At 46.8% G+C, this 15,411-nt stretch overlaps 1 protein-coding gene across 1 annotated transcript in view; it reads right to left on the bottom strand.

Annotated features, from left to right (window-relative positions):
* Window positions 1-15,411, bottom strand: part of LOC144683184 (voltage-dependent L-type calcium channel subunit alpha-1S-like) — a 258,879-nt gene that overhangs the window by 31,369 nt on the left and 212,099 nt on the right. The window contains exons 30-31 of the mRNA XM_078546145.1: window positions 6,746-6,873; window positions 6,379-6,475 (exon numbers count right to left, since the gene is read on the bottom strand). Of these exons, the coding sequence (XP_078402271.1) occupies window positions 6,379-6,475; window positions 6,746-6,873 (225 nt within the window). The remainder of the gene's footprint in view (window positions 1-6,378; window positions 6,476-6,745; window positions 6,874-15,411) is intronic.

Here is a 15,411-nt window from a genome sequence, read left to right as displayed (position 1 = left end):
CCATTGCTGCCAAGTTGTCCTGGGACAGCTTGACCGGAGGAGGCTGAGTGCCAGACCCAGACACCCCCTCCCATTAGTCAGGCTGATACTGAGCCGAAGCCCAGGAAAGAGAGACAGAGTGAAGCCACACCCACCTCAATACATCTCATGCCATGGGGCTGATTATGGATCCAGCACCAAAGCTCTCAGCCTCTTATTCCTCTGCTTTGTAGACTGGAAATGGGCATAGAAGCATACTAAATCCTCTCACCTTGTCACTAAAATAAAAGACGCACAATTGCAAGACTGGATGCAACTTCTTCCTATTTGCCCCAGAATCTTCACACTGCTTCACCCGCTGGTTTTCTCCAATCCAGGGATCTTCGTCCTCTAGATTACTCCTGATCTTACTCTACACTTATTCTACCCTTTCACTCTCTAAATAACCTACTGAACAGTAAGAGGATAAGAAATGTAATACATTGCTCACAGTCACTCTCAGTACTTGACAAACTAATACATGGTCCATCCCTCTACTAAAAATAACCAGCAGTCTCCTTACACCATCAACCTTTCCTGTTTCAAATTCAACTGCAAGGGGTTTCTATCTTAAATCCCAGAGAGACTGTCTTCAGAAAAAATATCAAAGCAAAAAATGCTGGAAATATTTTGCAGGTCGGGCAGCATCTGTGAAGAGAAACAAAGTTAACTTTTCAGCTCAATGAACCTTCATCAGAACTTCAAGAAGTGGCACCAATACAGTCATCAATGTACCGGATGAGGGTGGGGGGCTGAGTAGGATTGGAACAAGGAAAGTTCCCCATATCCCACAAAAAGGCAGGCATAGCTAGGACCCATGCAGGTTGCCATAGCAACACCTTTTAAAAAATCTTAATGCAATCAGACAGAATCAACATGGGTTTGTGGAAGTAAAGTTGTGTTTGACTAATTTATTGGAGTTCTTTGAGGAAGTAACAAGCAAGACGTTTAAACCCTAACCTGTAGATGTGGTGTACTTGGATTTTCAAAAGGCATTTGATAAGGTGCCACATCATCAAATTTACTACACAAAATAAGAGCTCATGGGGCATGGGTAAAGGATTGGCTGGCTAACAGGAAGCAGAGAGTAGGCAGAAATGGGTCACTTTCAGGTTGGCAGGATGTAATGAGTGGAGTGCCACAGGGATCAGTGCTGGGGTGTCAACTTTTTACAATTTATATCAATGACTTGGGTGAAGGGATTGAATGTATGGTTGATAAATTTGCTGAAGACACAAGATGAGGGGGTAAGATGTGAAGAGGACAATAGGAGTCTGCAAAAGGATATAGATAGGCTAAGTAAGTGGGCAAAAATTTGGCAGGTGGAGTATAATGTGTGAAAATGTGAACTTGTCCACTTTGGCAGGAAGAATAGAAAAGCGACATACTATTTCATCAAGAGAGATTGCAGAACTCAGTGGTACCAAGGGATCTTGGTACATGAAGCCCAAAAAGTTAGTGTGCAGGTACAGCAAATGATTAAGAAGGCAAATGGAATGTTGTTGTTAATTACAAGAGGGATGGAATATAAAAGTAGAGATGTCTTGCTACAGTTGTATAGGGTATTGGTGAGACCACATCTACGTTACTGTGTACAGTTTTGGTCTCCTTACTTGAGAAAAGATATAAATGCATTAGAAGCAGTTCAGAGAAGGTTCACTCAACTCATTCCTGGAATGAGAGGGTTATCCTATAAGGAAAAGTTGGACAGAATATATCCATTGGAGTTTAGAAGAATCTTATTGAAACATGTAAGATCCTGAGGGGACTTGACAGGGTGGATGCTGGGAGGATGTTTTGCTTGTGGGAGAGACTGGAACTGGGGGACACCATTTAAAAATAAGGGGTCTCCCATTTAAAATTGAGATGAGGAGAAATCCTCTCTCTCAGAGGGCTGTTAGTCTGTGGAAGTCTTCTCCAGAGAGCAGAGCAGACAGGGTCGTTGAATATTTTTTAAGGCTAGAGTTAGGTGGCTTCTTGATTGACAAGGGAGTCAAAGGTTAAAAGGCAGGAAAGTGGAGTTAAGGCCACAATCAGATCAGCCATGATCTTACTGAATAACAGAACAGGATGGAGGGGTTGAATGGCCTATTCCTGCTCCTAATTCATTAGTTCGTATGGTTTAATTGGAGAAAGTGAATGGAGTTGAAGGAGAAGTTGTTCAATCTGAGAACAAATTCAGCCAAGAGGAGAAGAGGCTGATGGAAACTGGGTGGGCCTCTGATCAAGGATGAAGCAGAGAACTCTCGGGTCATCTTGATTGGGGATGGAGGTGTAAAGGGATTGGACATCATGGTGAAGAGAAGATGGTCAGGCCAGGAAACTGGAAACTATTGAAGTGACCTAGAACATCAGAAGAGTATGGGTGCATGTAGGGAGAAACTGGACAATGGGAAAAAATAAAATTAAGAAAGGAGGAAGGAACGATGTGTCTATGAGAGTCCTGTTTGTGAATTTTGGAGAGGAGGTAGAAGTGGGCTGTTTGGGGTTGGGTAACTATGAGGTTGGAAGCTGTGAGGGTAAATCTCCAGAGGAGATGAGGTCAGTGACAGTCCTGGAAACAATGGTTTGATCTTCGGTGGTGGGGTCATGGTCCAGAGGGAGTTAGGAAGAAGTGTCAGAGAGTTGGTGTTTGGCCTCAGCTAGGTTGAAGTCAATACTCTAGACAACCACACCCCTCTTATCAGCAGGTTTGATGCTGACGTTAGACCCAAGAGAACGGAGACTGCAGCAGGTTTAGAGGGAGACAGGTTACAGTGAGTGAGAACAGAAAAATTGAGATGACTCATGTCATGGTATCGCAATCAAAAGACCTTGAGAGGGTAAGAGGCCAGAGAGAGGGATCCAGGTGGAGGGAGAATGCTGGAAATGGGTGAAAGGATTCACTAAGGAGAGGAAGATTCCTAGCTAAAGAAATGGGCACAAAGGCAGAGACTACAGAAGAAGAGCTCAGCCTTGTGCTGGCTTAAGGGGATGAAAGTGAGGCCTTTCCTGAGGATAGATCATTCAGAGTCAGAGAGGGGAAGGTCAGTGAGTATTGTGAATACACAGGAAGGAGTGTGACTCAAAGAAGGATCTGGAGGGGTATTGGAACCCATGAGTTGGGGAAACGTGCGATCCCTCACACCTGAAAGGAAGATTATGGGTGGATTTTTAAGCCAGCGGGATCTTACGGTCCCACTGAAGTGAATGGCGTTTAGAATGGCTTGCCACGTTTTACGGCCCCATTCTTGCCCCGACAGAGCCATAAAATAATCAAAAACATTTTGGCCAGAAAAGTGCTGAATGAAATGAAATTGTGAGCCATGACAGCTTGAAGTAGAGTAAACTGGAGCTGCTGGAAGGAGAGGTTGAGAGCAAGAATGTGGCTGTGCATGGCATCGAGGGGATGCAGCAAGAACAGCAATCCTGGACCAGATGAGCTACATCCCAGGGTATTGAAGGAGGTGGCTAGAGAGATAATGGATACATTGGTGGTTACATTTAAAAATTCTATAGATTCTGGAAAGTTTCCTGCAGACTAGAAAGTAGCAAATGTAACCCTGCTATTTAAGGGAGGGAGAGAGAAAACAGACAACTATAGGCCTGTTAGATTTTTAAAAATTCATTCATGGGATATGGGCTTTGTTGGCTAGGCCAGCATTTATTGCCCATCCCTAGTTGCCCTTGAGAAGGTGGTGAGAAGGTTGCCTTCATGAATTGCTGCAGTCCATGTGGTGTCGGTACAACCAAAGTGCTATTAGGGAGGGAGTTCCAGGACTTTGACCCAGCGACATATATTTCCAAGTCAGGATGGTAAGTTGGAGGGGAACTTCCAGGTGGTGGTGTTCCGATGTGTCTGCTGCCCTTGTCCTTCTAGATGGTGGTGGTCGTGAGTTTGGAAGGTGCTGTTGAAGGAGTCTTGGTGAATTCCTGCAGTGCATCTTGTAGATGGTACACACTGCTGCCACTGTGTGTAGGTGGTGGAGGGAGTGAATATTTGTGGATGGGGTGCCAATCAAGCGGGCTATTTTGTCCTGGATGGTGTCAGGCTTCTTGAGTGTTATTGGAGCTGCACTCATCCAGGCAAGTGGGGAGCATTCCACCACACTCCTGACTTGTGCCTTGTAGATGGTGGGCAGGCTTTGGGGAGTCAGGAGGTGAGTTACTCATCACAGGATTCCTAGTCTCTGACCTGCTCTTGTAGCCACAGTATTTATATGGCTAGTCCAGTTCAGTTTCTGGTCAATGATAACCCCAGGATGTTGATTGTGGGGGATTCAGTGATGGTAATGCTATTGAACATCATAGGACGATAGTTAGATTCTCTCTTGTTGGAGATGGTCATTGCCTGGCACTTGTGTGATGTGAATGTAAATTTCTACTTGTCAGCCCAAGCCTGGATATTGTCCAGGTCTTGCTGCATTTGGACATGGACTGCTTCCGTGTCCGAAGAGTCACGAATGGCACTGAACATTGTGCAATCATCAGTGAACATCCCCACTTCTCACCTTATGATGGAAGGAAGGTCATTGATGAAGCAGCTGAAGATGGTTGGGTCGAGGACACTACCCTGAGGAACTCCTGCAGTGATGTCCTAGAGCTGTGATGACTGACCCCCAACAACCACAACCATCTTCCTCTGTGCTAGGTATGAATCCAAACAACGGAGAGTTTTCCCCCTGATTCCCATTGACTCCAGTTTTGCTCGGGCTCCTTGATGCCACACTCAGTCAAAGGGCAGTCACTCTCACCTCACCTCGTCCATGTATGAACCAAAGCTGTAATGAGGTCAGGAGCTGAGTGGCCCTGACAGAACCCAAATTGGGCATCGGTGAGCAGGTTATTGCTAAACAAGTGCCACTTGATAGCACTGTTGATGACCTCTTCCATTACTTTACTGAGGATGGAGAGTAGGCTGAGGGACAGTAATTGACGGGTTGGATTTGTCCTGCTTTTTGTGTACAGGACATACCGGAGTAATTTTCCACATAGCCGGGTAGATACCAGTGTTGTAGCTGTACTGGAACAGCTTGGCTAGGGGCACGGCAAGTTCTGGAGCATGAGTCTTCAGTACTATTGCTGGAATATTTTCAGGGCCCATAACCTTTGCAGTATCCAGTGCCTTCAGCCATTTCTTGATATCACGTGGAGTGAATCGAATTGGCTGAAGACTGGCGTCTGTGATTCTGATCCCCAGAGGAGGCCAAGATGGATCATCCACTCTACACTCCTGGCTGAAGATTGTTGCGAATGCTTCAGCCTTACCTTTTGCACTCATGTGCTGGGCTCCTCCATCGTTGAGGATGGGGATATTTGCGGAGCCTCCTCCTCCAGTGAGTTGTTTAATTGTCCACCACCACTAGGGCTGTAATCTCTAGAGTTTCGAAGAATGAGAGGTGATCTTATTGAAACTTATTAAATTCTTACAGGACATGACAGGGTGGATGCAGGCAGGATGTTTCCCCTGGCTCGTGAGACTGGATAGGGGACACAGTCTCTGAATAAGGGGCAGACTATTTAAGACTGAGATGAGGAGGAATTTCTTCACTCAGATGGTGGTGAATCTTTGGAATTCTCTACCCCAGAGGGCTGTGGAAGCTCAATCATTGAGCATGTTCAAAACAGAAATCGATAGGTTTCTGGAGACAAATGGCATCAAGGGATATGGAGATCGTTGGGAAAATAGCTTGGAGGTAGATGATCAGCCATGACCTCTTTGAATGGTGGAGCAGGCTTGCCGAGCCAAATGGCCTACTCCTGGTCCTATATTCCTAATTTGTGGAATTCTGAATGCCTCAGTGACATCTGTAATCGTGGGTGGATCCGAAAAACAAAGGGAGAACATTTCAGTTGCAATCCACATGGAATAATTTGGGGGAGGACACTGTTGCCAAGAAAAGTAATGACTGTGGGAGAGAGTTTTTGTAGGTACCTGATCATACATGAGAAGGGAAATGGAAAGCAATGAAGGTGGTGAGGGTAGAAGAGACAAATGAAAATCCCGTCAGACAGAAGAGCAGAACTTCAAGCTAAGCATTCCAGGAAGAGGATTGGCAATGGCTTAAACATGAAAATACTGCGGATGCTGGGAATCTGAGATAAAAACAGAAAATGATGGAAATATTCAGTGGATCAGGGAGCGTCTGTTGAGAGAGACAAAGACTCTTCATAACTCCTTGATTTGAACTTCAATCTTAGTAAACATCCCTAAAATATTTATTGGGCTTTCAGGGATTTAAGTTAATGTTTGCTAAATTTAAAAGGAGCAGTTAATTGTTTAATACACAGTGCCTAGAACTTGTGTGCCTGGACGAAACTGTCCAGCAAACCACTTATGTACTGACTGAATGAAAGGAGTTCAAACTGGCTGAATCCTACCTTACAGGCCACACGGTGGGGACAGAACTTTCCAAACCCCAGGGGGGGCTGGATACGACGGAGAAGTGTCACCACATCCAAATGTTTAATCCGCCCTCTGCAGAAAATAATCAGAAAAACCATCATGTAGGTATGTGTGTGTATATGTGTGTGTGTGAATGTATATATATGTGCGTATGTGCATTTGTGTGTGTGCGTGCGTGTGTGTCTGTGTGCGTGCGTGTATGTATGCATGTGTGTGTGTGCGTGTACGTGTGTGTTAGCGTGTGTCTGTGCGCGTGTGCATGTGTGTGTGCACGTGCGTGCTGTGTGCGCACGTGTATGTGTGTGCATACGCGGTGTTTTTGTGTGTGTTCAACAAACTTACTTAGCCTCAGGGTCATACTCGGCCCAGATCCTCTTAAATTCATCAAGGTGGTGAGGGCCCAGAATGGACCAATCACGTGTCAGGTAATCAAAGTTGTCCATAATTACAGCCACAAACAGGTTAATAATCTGTGAGAAGGGCAACAGTATTTAATATACAATCCAGATACTGACAGTGCCAGCACAAAGCTTACTGCCCACTATATGGGACTGAGTTCTCGCTAACTGGAGCATCAGGTTCCACGTACTTCAATAAATCTGACAATACCCTGTACCCCACTGTCCCACACTTGCCCCCCTCCCCCACACAGGTGCGTACATGGACTGACGCGGTTCAAAAAGGTGGCTCACCACCATCTTCTCAGGCCAACTTGGGATCAGCAATAAATGTAGCCATCCTGAGAACATATTTTTAAGAGAGCCATTTGCCCCGACATGTTTGGATTCCACTGTCTGCCGTGGCGGGATTCAGGCCCAGGTCCCCAGAGCATTGCCCTGGGTCTCTGGATTGCTAGACCAGCGACAGTGCTACTACACCATCGCCTCTCCCCGATAACTGTGAAGCAGGCCAGGAGGAGTGTGAAGCAGGTCAGAATCCTTGTGAAGCAGATCGTCTGGAGTGTGAAGCAGGTCCAATCAGTATGAATCAGACTGGGAGGAGTGTGAAGCAGATTAGGATCACTGTGAAGCAGACTGCGTAGAGTGTGAACCAGGTCAGGATTATGGTGAAGTAGACCGGGAGGCGGGGGAAGCAGGTCACGATCACTGTGAAGCAGACCGGGAGGAGTGTAAAGCTGGTCAGAATCATTCTGAAGCAGACCGGGAGGACTGTGAAGCAGGACACGATCACTGTGAAACAGACCAGGAGGAGTGTGAAGCAGGTCAGGATCATTGTGAAGCATACCAGGAGGTATCTGAACCAGGTCAGGATCACTGTGAAGCAGACCGGGAGGAGTGTGAAGCAGATCAGCATCATGGTGAAGCAGACCGGGAGGAGTATGAAACCAGTCAGGATCTCTGTGAAGCAGACAGGGTGGAGTGTGAAGCAGGTAAGGATCTCTGTGAAACAGACCTGAAGGCAGCAGCACAGGTAGATAAGGTGGTTAGGAAGACATGTGGGATACTTGCCTTCATTAGTCGAGGCATAGAATATAAGAGCAGGGAGGTTATGTTGGAGCTGTATAAAATGCTAGTTAGGCCACAGGTGGAGTACTGCGTGCAGTTCTGGTCGCCACACTATAGGAAGAAACTGATTGCACTGGAGAGGGTGCAGAGGAGATTCACCAGGATGTTGCCTGGGCTGAAGCATTTGAGCTATGTAGAGAGACTGGATAGGCTAGGGTTGTTTTCCTTGGAGCAGAGAAACCTGAGAGGGGACCTGATAGAGGTATACAAAATTATGAGGGCATAGATAGGAAGAAACTTTTCCCCTTAGCAGAGGTGTCAATAACCAGGGAGCATAGATTTAAGTTAGGGGGCAGGAGGTTTAGAGGGGATTTGAGGAAAAATTTTTTCACCAAGAGGGTGGTGGGAATCTGGAACTCACTGCCTGAGAGGGTGGTAGAGGCAGGAACCCTCACAACATTTAAGAAGTATTTAGATGAGCACCTGAAATGCCATAGCATTCAGGGCTATGAGCCAAGTGCTGGGAAATGGGATTAGAATAAATAGGTGCTTGATGGCTGGCATGGGCACGATGGGCCGAAGGGCCTGTTTCTGTGCTGTATAACTCTATGACTCTAGTCTATGCTGGCACTTAACTTCCACAGGAGCAAACAATCCCAATCTCATTTACCCATCTGTTCTCATATTGCTACAACTCCTTTTCTGTCATCTACTGTTGAATCTGCCTCATTGCTCTCTGTCTGAAGATGTATCCTCTACCCTCTGGTCTAAATCACTTAATTTAATCCACTATCTATGACCCCTTATCCAAGAATCCTCAACTACTGGAAGCTGTCTGCTTCTGTTTAATGCATGCAATCCCATTAATGTAAAGTACATCAGTATTCTGTGAGGTGGGGTTCAATACTTACACATCAGTCTAACAATTTAAAGTCCACACTGAGAACAGGTTAAACAGCGAGTCACTTGCATTTGCTCAAGACATATGTTTTGAATCAGAACATAACATAAGAAATAGCGTTTAGGGTTAGAGTTAGGAAGAGACCATTCGACCCATCGAGCCTGCTCTGCCATTCAGTACGATCATGGCTAACCTTCAGCTTCAGCTCCATTTTCCTGCCTGCTCCCCATAACCTTTGATTCCCTGAGAGACCATTTTTGACAGATTTTTCTGTCTCTCCCAGCCTTAAATGTATTCAATGATGGAGCATCCACAACCCTCTAGGGTGGAGAATTCTAAAGATTCACAACCCTTTGAGTGAAGAAATTTCTCCTCATCTCAGCCCTAAATGATTGGCCCTTCATCCTGAGGCTGTGCCCCCATGTTCTGGATTCCCCAGCCAGGGGAAACGACGTCTCAGTATCTACCCTGTCAAGCCCCTTCAAGATTGTATGTTTCAATGAGATCGCCTCACCTTCTAAACTCCAGAGAATATAGACCAATTTACTTAGCCTTTCAACATAGGACACCCCCTCAACCCAGCGACTAGTAAACCTTCTCATGAACCTTCACTGTACCACCTCCAACACAAGTATATCCTTCCTTACATATGGAGACAAAACTGCACACAGTGTTCCAGATGTGGTCTCATCAAAGCCCTGTACAATGATGGCATTACGTCCTTACTCTTGTAGCCCATTTCCCTTGCAATAAAGGCCAACATGCCATTTGCCTTCTTTTATGTTTTAGGTTATCAGGTTCACTTTGTCCAGCGAACGCAAGCTGCATCCTTGATAGTAACACATTAGTTGATGCTTGAAACAATATAGGCAGAGAGACCGATTGACTGAACAAACACTGGTGGTTTATTGGGACTAAGAACAGAGCACTAACACCATATGTGCTTCTTCAATCACCTCCAGCTCTAGACTTCCTGTTACCCAAGAAACCCACGCTGTGTAGGGATTGGTCAATACTGTCACATGGTCAACTAACTACATTCTCTTAAAGGTAAATAGCACTCCACTTTACCACATCCCTCCCCCTTTACTTGAAAGTACAATTGACAAGCATCACAACATCCCAACTATTTACATGAATAACTATTTACAAGTCAAGTCTCCATCTTCAGATGTGTCGAGCATTGTAGCTCAGCAACCTCAGCTGTTTTTTCTGGGACCCCCTTCTCAGGGGACAACCATCCACTAGGCTCTTCGATGGAAGTGGGCAAGTTTTGTCTTTGACACTCTCGGGTCCAACAGGCCCTACCAGTACTTCCAAATCATGTGACATTTCTTCCGTGTGTAGTGCAGATTCAAACACAAGTGATGACAGTGTTCCTTCTTGTGAGACTCTCTCTCATCTCCAGAGATGACCCACGTGTCCTCTAATTATTCAGCCATTTACCAACGCATTATAGGAGAGAGGTGCTGTCACAGCACTCACTTCATCTAATAGCCAATTGGGTCCATCTCCAAAGTTCTTCGCAAGAACTGTGTCTCCCACCATGAAATTTCTTTCATAATTATGGCCATCATGTCTGGTCTTCTGGGCCTCTTGGCTCCTCTCCACCCTCTCCCCTAAATTTGGTCTGATAAGAGTTAGATGGGTGCGGAGACGTCTCTTCATTAGTAATTCAGTGAGAGCAATACCGTTGGTCATGTGTGGCATCATCCGGTATGCGAGCAGGAACCATGACAATCTGGTGCTGATGGAAGCCCTGTCCAGCTTTTTCATCCAGACTTAAAAGTTTGGACTGCCCACTCAGCCAAGCCATTAGAGACGGGGTGGTTAAGGTGAGATTTTGATATGAGTTATTCCGTTGAGGGTTGTAAACCTGTAGAATTCCCCACTGGTAAATGCAGTCCCATTATCTGACACGAACACCTCTGGTAACCTGTGCACTGCAAAACTCTGTCGCAAACGGTCTAAGGTGGCAGCAAATGTGGGTGACTGGACTTCATAGACATCCATCCATTTGGAGCGGGAATCTATTAGTAAAAAGAACGTTGTGCCCAAAAAGGGCCCCACGTAGTCGGTGTGGAGGCGCGCCCATGGCCGCCCCAGTTATTTCCAGGGGTGCAATGGAGCTAAGGGGTATGGCTTTTGTACCTGCTGGCATGGAAGACAACTTCTGGCTAGGGTTTCGATGTCCGCATCCAGCCCTGGCCACCACAAGTAGCTGCACGTGAGCATCTTCATCCTACTAATGACAGGGTGAGTGCTATGTAATTCGGCCTCTTGGGGGGCATGATAACCCTTGCTCCCCAGAGCAGTATGCTGTCCTGGCAGGTGAGCTGATATCTGCGATTGAAACAGGGCTTCATGTCAACAGACTTTGGCTCTCCTGACCATCCATTTAAGACCTACACCCAGACGTGAGACAAAAACAAATCTTGGCTTGTCCACTCATGAATTTGTTGGAAACAAAAACAGAAATACCTGAAAAAACTCAGCAGGTCTGGCAGCATCGGCGGAGAAGAGCAAAGTTGACGTTTCGAGTCCTCATGACCCTTCAACAGAACTAAGTAAAAATAGGAAAGGGGTGAAATATAAGCTGGTTTAAGGGGGCGGGGGGAGAAGGGGGGGTGTTTGTTGGGACAAGCAAGCAGTGATAGGAGGAGATAACCAAAAGATGTCACAGACAAAAGAACAAAGCGGTGTTGAAGGTGGTGATATTATCTAAAAGAATGTGCTCATCAAGATTGGAGAGCAGGACAAGCAAGGTAGCTCTAGTGGGGGTGGGGTGAAATAAACGATAGGTGGAATACATTTAAAAATAATGGGAATAGGTGGGAAAAGAAAAATCTATATAAATTATTGGAAAAAACAAAAGGGAGGGGGAAGAAATGGAAAGTGGGTGGGGATGGGGGAGGGAGTTCAAGATCTAAAATTGTTGAACTCAATATTCAGCCCGGAAGGCTATAAAGTACCTAGTCGGAAGAAGAGGTGCTGTTCCTCCAGTTTGCGTTAAGCTTCACTGGAACAATGCAGCAAGTCAAGGACAGACATGTGGGCAAGAGAGCAGGGTGGAGTGTTAAAATGGCAAGCGACAGGGAGGTCTGGGTAATGCTTGCGGACAGACCGAAGGTGTTCTGCAAAGCGGTCACCCAGTCTGCGTTTGGTCTCTCCAATGTAGAGGAAACCGCATTGGGAGCAACGAATGCAGTAGACTAAGTTGAGGGAAGTGCAAGTGAAATGCTGCTTCACTTGAAAGGAGTGTTTGGGCCCTTGGACGGTGAGGAGAGAGGAAGTGAAGGGGCAGGTGTTGCATATTCTGTGTTTGCATGGGGAGGTGCCGTAGGGGGGTGTTGAAGAGTAGGGGTGATGGAGGAGTGGACCAGGGTGTCACGGAGGGAACGATCCCTACGGAATGCCGCCAGGGGGGGTGAAGGGAAGATGTGTTTGGTGGTGGCATCATGCTGGAGTTGGTGGAAATGGCGGAGGATGATCCTTTGAATGCGGAGGCTGGTGGGGTGATAAGTTAGGACAAGGGGGACCCTATCATGTTTCTGGGAGGGAGGAGAAGGCGTGAGGGCGAATGCGCGGGAGATGGGCCGGACATGGTTGAGGGCCCTGTCAACTACCGTAGGTGGAAAACCTCAGTTAAGGAAGAAGGAGGACATGTCAGAGGAACTGTTTTTGAAGGTAGCATCATCAGAACAGATGCGACGGAGGTGAAGGAACTGAGAGAATGGGATGGAGTCCTTACAGGAAGTGGGGTGTGAAGAGCTGTAGTCGAGGTAGCTGTGGGAGTCGGTAGGCTTGTAATGCATATTGGTGGACAGTCTATCACCAGCAATTGAGACAGAGAGGTCAAGGAAGGGAAGGGAAGTGTCAGAGATGGACCATGTGAAAATGATGCAGGGGTGGAGATTAGAAGCAAAATTAATAAATTTTTCCAGGTCTCGACGAGAGTATGAAGCAGCACCAAAGTAATCATCGAGGTACCGGAGAAAGAGATGTGGGAGAGGGCCGGAGTAGGACTGGAACAAGGAATGTTCCACATACCCCATAAAGAGACAGGCATAGCTGGGGCCCATGCGGGTACCCATAGCCACACCTTTATTTGGAGGAAGTGAGAGGAGTTAAAGGAGAAATTGTTCAGTGTGAGAACAAGTTCAGCCAGACGGAGGAGAGTAGTGGTGGATGGGGATTGTTCGGGCCTCTGTTCGAGGAAGAAGCAGAGAGCCCTCAGACCATCCTGGTAGGGGATAGAGGTGTAGAGGGATTGGACGTCCATGGTGAAGAGGAGGCGGTTGGGGCCAGGGAACTGGAAATTGTTGATGTGATGTAAGGTGTCAGAGGAATCATGGGTGTAGGTGCGAAGGGACTGGACAAGGGGAGAGAGAAGGGAGTCAAGATAGCGAGAAATGAGTTCCGTGGGGCAGGAACAGGCTGACACGATCGGTCTGCCGGGACAGTCCTGTTTGTGGATTTTTGGTAGGAGGTAGAAGCGGGCCGTCCGAGGTTGGGTGACTATCAGGTTGGAAGCTGTGGAAGGAAGATCTCCAGAGGAGATGAGGTCAGTGACAGTCCTGGAAACAATGGCTTGATGTTCAGTGGTGGGGTCATGGTCCAGGGAGAGGTAGGAGGAAGTGTCTGCGAGTTGAAGCTCAGCCTCCGCGAGGTAGAGGTCAGTGCGCCAGACAGCAACAGCACCACACTTGTCAGCGGGTTTGATGACAATGTTGGGGTTGAACCTGAGAGAACGGAGTGCAGTAAGTTCAGAGAGAGACAGGTTAGAATGGGTGAGAGGAGCAGAGAAATTGAGACGACTAATCATGCCGACAGTTCTCAATGAAAAGATAAGAAGGTAAGAATCCAGAGGGAGGGGTCCAGGTGGAGGGAGAATATTGGAGGTGGGTAAAAGGATCCGTTGAACGGGGAGAGGACTCCTGCCCAAAGAAGTGAGCTCGGAGACGAAGGCAGCGGAAGAAGAGTTCAGCATCGTGCCGAGCCCGAAATTCATTGAGATGAGGGCGTAAGGATATAAAACTAAGACCTTTGCTGAGCACTGAACGTTCAGTGTCGGAGAGGGGAAGGTCAGGGGGTATAGTGAATACACGACCGGGGCTGGGATTGGAAGATGCGGTGGCGACAGAGGGACAGGCAGGGTTGGAGGGTCCTGGATGGGTGTTGGTGTCGATGAGTTGTTGGAGCTTGTGTTCCTTAGCACTTGAAAGAAAGAGAAAAAGTTTCTTGTTGAGGCATCGGATGAGACGAAGAATAAAATGAAACTCGGGGCACGCGCAGCTTTGAAAAAGGGTGCGGTGGTGCTGCTGGAGGGAGAGATCGAGTGTGTTCATATGGCGGCGCATGGCACTGAGTGTGGATCTCAGAATGCGATGGGAACAGCAGTCCGAGAAACGTTTTGTGTCCCGGAGATACCTGTAATCTTGGGTGGGTTCGAAACATGAGGAATGGAATTTCAGTTGAAATCCACGTGGGGTAAGTCGGAGACGGAGACAGTCACTGAGAAAGGAAATATGGCTGTGAAAGTGGGTTTTAGTAAACACCTTGTCAAACACCAAGAGAGAAATGGAAAGCAATGAAGGTGAACAAGGCAAAAGAGAGATTCGAAAATCCTGACGGAGAGTAGTACAAAACTTCTTCAAGGAAGGCATTTCTTGAAGAGAGGTGGCAATCAATTAAACACAGAGATAAAAACAAAAAACTGCGGATGCTGGAAATCCAAAACAAAAACAGAAATATCTGGATAAACTCAGCAGGTCTGGCAGCATCGGCGGAGAAGAGCAAAGTTGACGTTTCAAGTCCTCATGACCCTTCAACTGTTGGGCCTGGACAGGGGAGGAATCAAAATAATGTAGTACTTAAACAAGTTCCTGGGGAATTGGAACCTTCACGTTGTTATCTGGCAGGGAAGGCGGCTCAGTGCGTCAGCATGTGCGATCTGGCTTCCCGACCAGTGAATAAAAGTGTAAGCAGCCAATATCAGTGCCTACCTCTCGATGTGAGCAGATGCGATCGGGGGCTTATCCTCTCCAAATAATCCTAATAGAGGCTTGTGGTCGGATATAATGTGAAAATGGTGACTGTGGAAGTATTGATGGAATTTCCGAACACCAAACACAACAGACAAGCCCTCCTTTTCAATTTGAAAATATTTTCACTCACTTGCAACACTAAGCAAGCGAGATGTATAACCAATGGGTCGTTCGGCACCATCCACCATCCCATGTCAAAGTACAGCCCCTACTCCATAAGGGGATGTGCTACAAGTTAAAATCAATTCTTTCTTTGGATCAAAGTGGGCAAGTAGGGCTGATAAATCTTAACAACTGCTTTACCTTCAGAAACACATCCTGGTGCGGAGCTTATCAAATTTATGGTTTTTCTTTAGCGAAGCGTATAACGGAGCCAGTACAGTTGAAATCTCCCATAGTAGTTTATCATGCCTAAGAAGGCCTTTAGTTCTGTAGTGTTCTTTGGTGTAGGTGCCTCGTGAATAGCCTTGACCTTTTCTTCCACGGGATGCAGGCCCTGCGCGTCGACCTTATGGTCCAGGTAAGCTATCTCCTTGGCTTGGAAGATACATTTCTCTTGTTTCAAGTGTACCCCCGCTTGTGAGAAGCATTTCA

This window comes from Cetorhinus maximus, chromosome 8, assembly GCF_964194155.1.
Source record: "Cetorhinus maximus chromosome 8, sCetMax3.hap1.1, whole genome shotgun sequence".
Taxonomy (NCBI): domain Eukaryota; kingdom Metazoa; phylum Chordata; class Chondrichthyes; order Lamniformes; family Cetorhinidae; genus Cetorhinus; species Cetorhinus maximus.
This window is presented reverse-complemented; position numbering and strand designations above follow the sequence as displayed.